This window comes from Triticum dicoccoides, chromosome 6B (genome assembly GCF_002162155.2).
Source record: "Triticum dicoccoides isolate Atlit2015 ecotype Zavitan chromosome 6B, WEW_v2.0, whole genome shotgun sequence".
NCBI lineage: Eukaryota > Viridiplantae > Streptophyta > Magnoliopsida > Poales > Poaceae > Triticum > Triticum dicoccoides.
This window is the reverse complement of record NC_041391.1, coordinates 131,020,387-131,022,871: the sequence shown is the minus strand read 5'-3', so window position 1 is coordinate 131,022,871 and position 2,485 is coordinate 131,020,387. Positions and strand designations below refer to the sequence as shown.

Genomic DNA, 2,485 nt, shown 5'->3' with positions numbered 1-2,485 from the left:
ATGCCCCTTGCAATTGAATTGAGATCCTTCCTCATTGTTGTATTGATGGAAGCTTCTATGAAAATGTATATTAGCGTTTCCTTTGCTCCGACCCCGCAAATGCACCAGCGTGACCAGCCTACACAATCATATGAGGCGTCGCTGATCTGCACACATAATGATAATGGATAACTAATTAAGCGCGAGCAGAAATATTTATCTGTTCTCGTGGATTGTGGTCACAACGATCAGATCGATGCAAGTCACAACATTCAAGCTGGACAAACCTTGCATTGCTTTTGCACAAATTCTCATAATTTACATCATGGTAGTACAACTCAGACTGCACAACAACACACTTTATGGCGTGCACAATCTCCAAGACATCTTACTTGCCGGGGACAAAGTTGGTGGCGAACGCCCAGGCGTTGTTGTTGACGGGGTCAGAGATGTGGTCAGTGAGGTTCTCTAGTGGTCCCTTGCCCGTGACGATAGCTTGGACAAAGAAGCCGAACATTGAGAACATGGCGAGGCGACCATTCTTAATCTCCTTCACCTTGAGCTCGGCGAATGCCTCGGGATCGTCGGCTAGGCCGAGAGGGTCGAAGCTGCCTCCTGGGTATAGTGGGTCGACGATCTCGCCAAGTGGGCCGCCGGCAACGCGGTACCCCTCGACCGCACCCATGAGCACGACTTGGCATGCCCAAATAGCTAGGATGCTTTGCGCGTGCACAAGGCTGGGATTGCCGAGGTAGTCAAGACCACCCTCACTAAAGATCTGGGAGCCGGCCTTGAACCAAACGGCCTCGCCAAACTTGACGCCATTGCGGGCGAGCAACTCAGGGAAGACACAACCAAGTGCCCCAAGCATGGCCCAACGACAGTGGATCACCTCCAGCTCCCGGTTCTTGGAGAAGGTCTCCGGGTCAGCCGAAAGTCCAGCAATATCCCAACCATAATCGCCAGGGAACTCACCGGTGAGGTAGCTCGGGGGCTCACCAGAGAGTGGGCCGAGGTACAACACACGGTCGGCACCGTACCATGGGCTGCCAGAGGAAACCTGCTTCGCCTTCGCTGCAGTCTTGCGCATGGTGACGCGGGCCTCGCCGAAGAGAGCCGATGACGGCACGTTCTTCACCGCCTTGCCGGCAAAGGTTGAGGAGGAGAGGGACATGGTGGTGGTCGCCATTGGAAGGCTGATAAAAGTGTCTGCTGTATTGATTCTCCAAGAGATGAGTGAGTGTGGAGATGCCTTGATATGAGAGGGGGAGAGGCTACTTAAGGCATCGATTTTTGTGTGTAAGCTGACAAGATAAAGATGGATAGGGAGAAAAATCTGGAGCTTCGATACCATTGGTGCTGCAGAAATCTGTTGTTCTCAGAACACTTGGCACGTCCTGAGCCAGGAAATGTTATCGCCGTGAGCTTGTGGCTAGAAATAGCTGTGACTAGGATCTCCTTGGAGACAGCTAATTGGATCAAGTGTGCGAGTGAGATCTGCAGGGTTCGCATGCACTAGGATGCATCCCGCATCGTTATACCGCGCGCACTCTGGTGAGATGTTGTCCTCACGTATCTTTTAGCGTTCAGAAAATTCAAAATAGGATGCACCATCTCATCCTAGTAAACGGTCACATTATTGGGCAAATTCCATACATCAAGCTAGATATACCCATTTTTACTCTAATGAAGATTGTAGTTCCATCTTTTTTTTTGCCCTATGAACGCACACACGCACGCCCTATCCATATGAGCACTTCCGAGAGATTGAGGGCATATCATATTGAGATTTTACGAAGTCACCGTAGGCGCCTCATAGTCAACGGGAATGTCTCCTCCCACTGAACGCGCATCACCGAAAATCCTAAAATAAATCCAGGATAAATACAAGCACCAGGACTTGAACCCTGGTGATGGATACCATTGTCCACCTAACCATCCAACCACAAGTTGGTTCGCTTAATTGTCATTCTACTGATAAGTAAATTAATTTCTTCCCAAATTAAATTTGCATGATCTATATGTTTAGATTAAAGTAGAGACTCATCATACGGCCATAGAAAAAAATTTATGTTTGATAAAAAAACAAGACTACTAATTTTAACCCTGAAAGAAAATGCTTCCCTTTTCGTTGTAAATCTTGAAAACAAATGAAGTGCCTTACATTACCACATAGATTGGGAAAATGAAACGATGGAGACGATTACTCATGAAACTAATGTTAGTTTAAGGTTTCATTTCCCAAATTTATGGGACAACACACATATTTACAACTTCGTTTTTAATCTGAGCCTAGATGACTCCAAATAAATTGCATGCATGTGATTACACGTAATATTATTGTTTCACTATATTGCAAATATATATTCACATACCTCGAAATCTCAGTGCTTATTAAATTTCATCAACATGCTTATAATTTTCACATATAATTATGTATGTTTGATTTTTATATGTTTAGAACTTCAAGTTCGGCAGGAATCTGATAAACAAGCACAAGTTGTAG

The 2,485-nt window shown here is 45.9% G+C and overlaps 1 protein-coding gene across 1 annotated transcript; it reads right to left on the bottom strand.

Moving 5' to 3' along the window:
* Nucleotides 1-232: 232 nt before the first annotated feature.
* On the bottom strand, nt 233-1,240 carry LOC119323998 (chlorophyll a-b binding protein of LHCII type 1-like). Its single transcript, XM_037597715.1, has one exon. The coding sequence runs from the start codon at nt 1,166-1,168 to the stop codon at nt 368-370; it is 801 nt and encodes a 266-aa protein (XP_037453612.1). The 5' UTR covers nt 1,169-1,240; the 3' UTR covers nt 233-367.
* Between the last annotated feature and the right edge of the window lie 1,245 nt (nt 1,241-2,485).

Excerpts from the sequence above, each read along its gene's own strand:
- LOC119323998 (XM_037597715.1), bottom strand. The coding sequence starts at position 1,168 with ATGGCGACCACCACCATGTCCCTCTCCTCCTCAACCTTTGCCGGCAAG.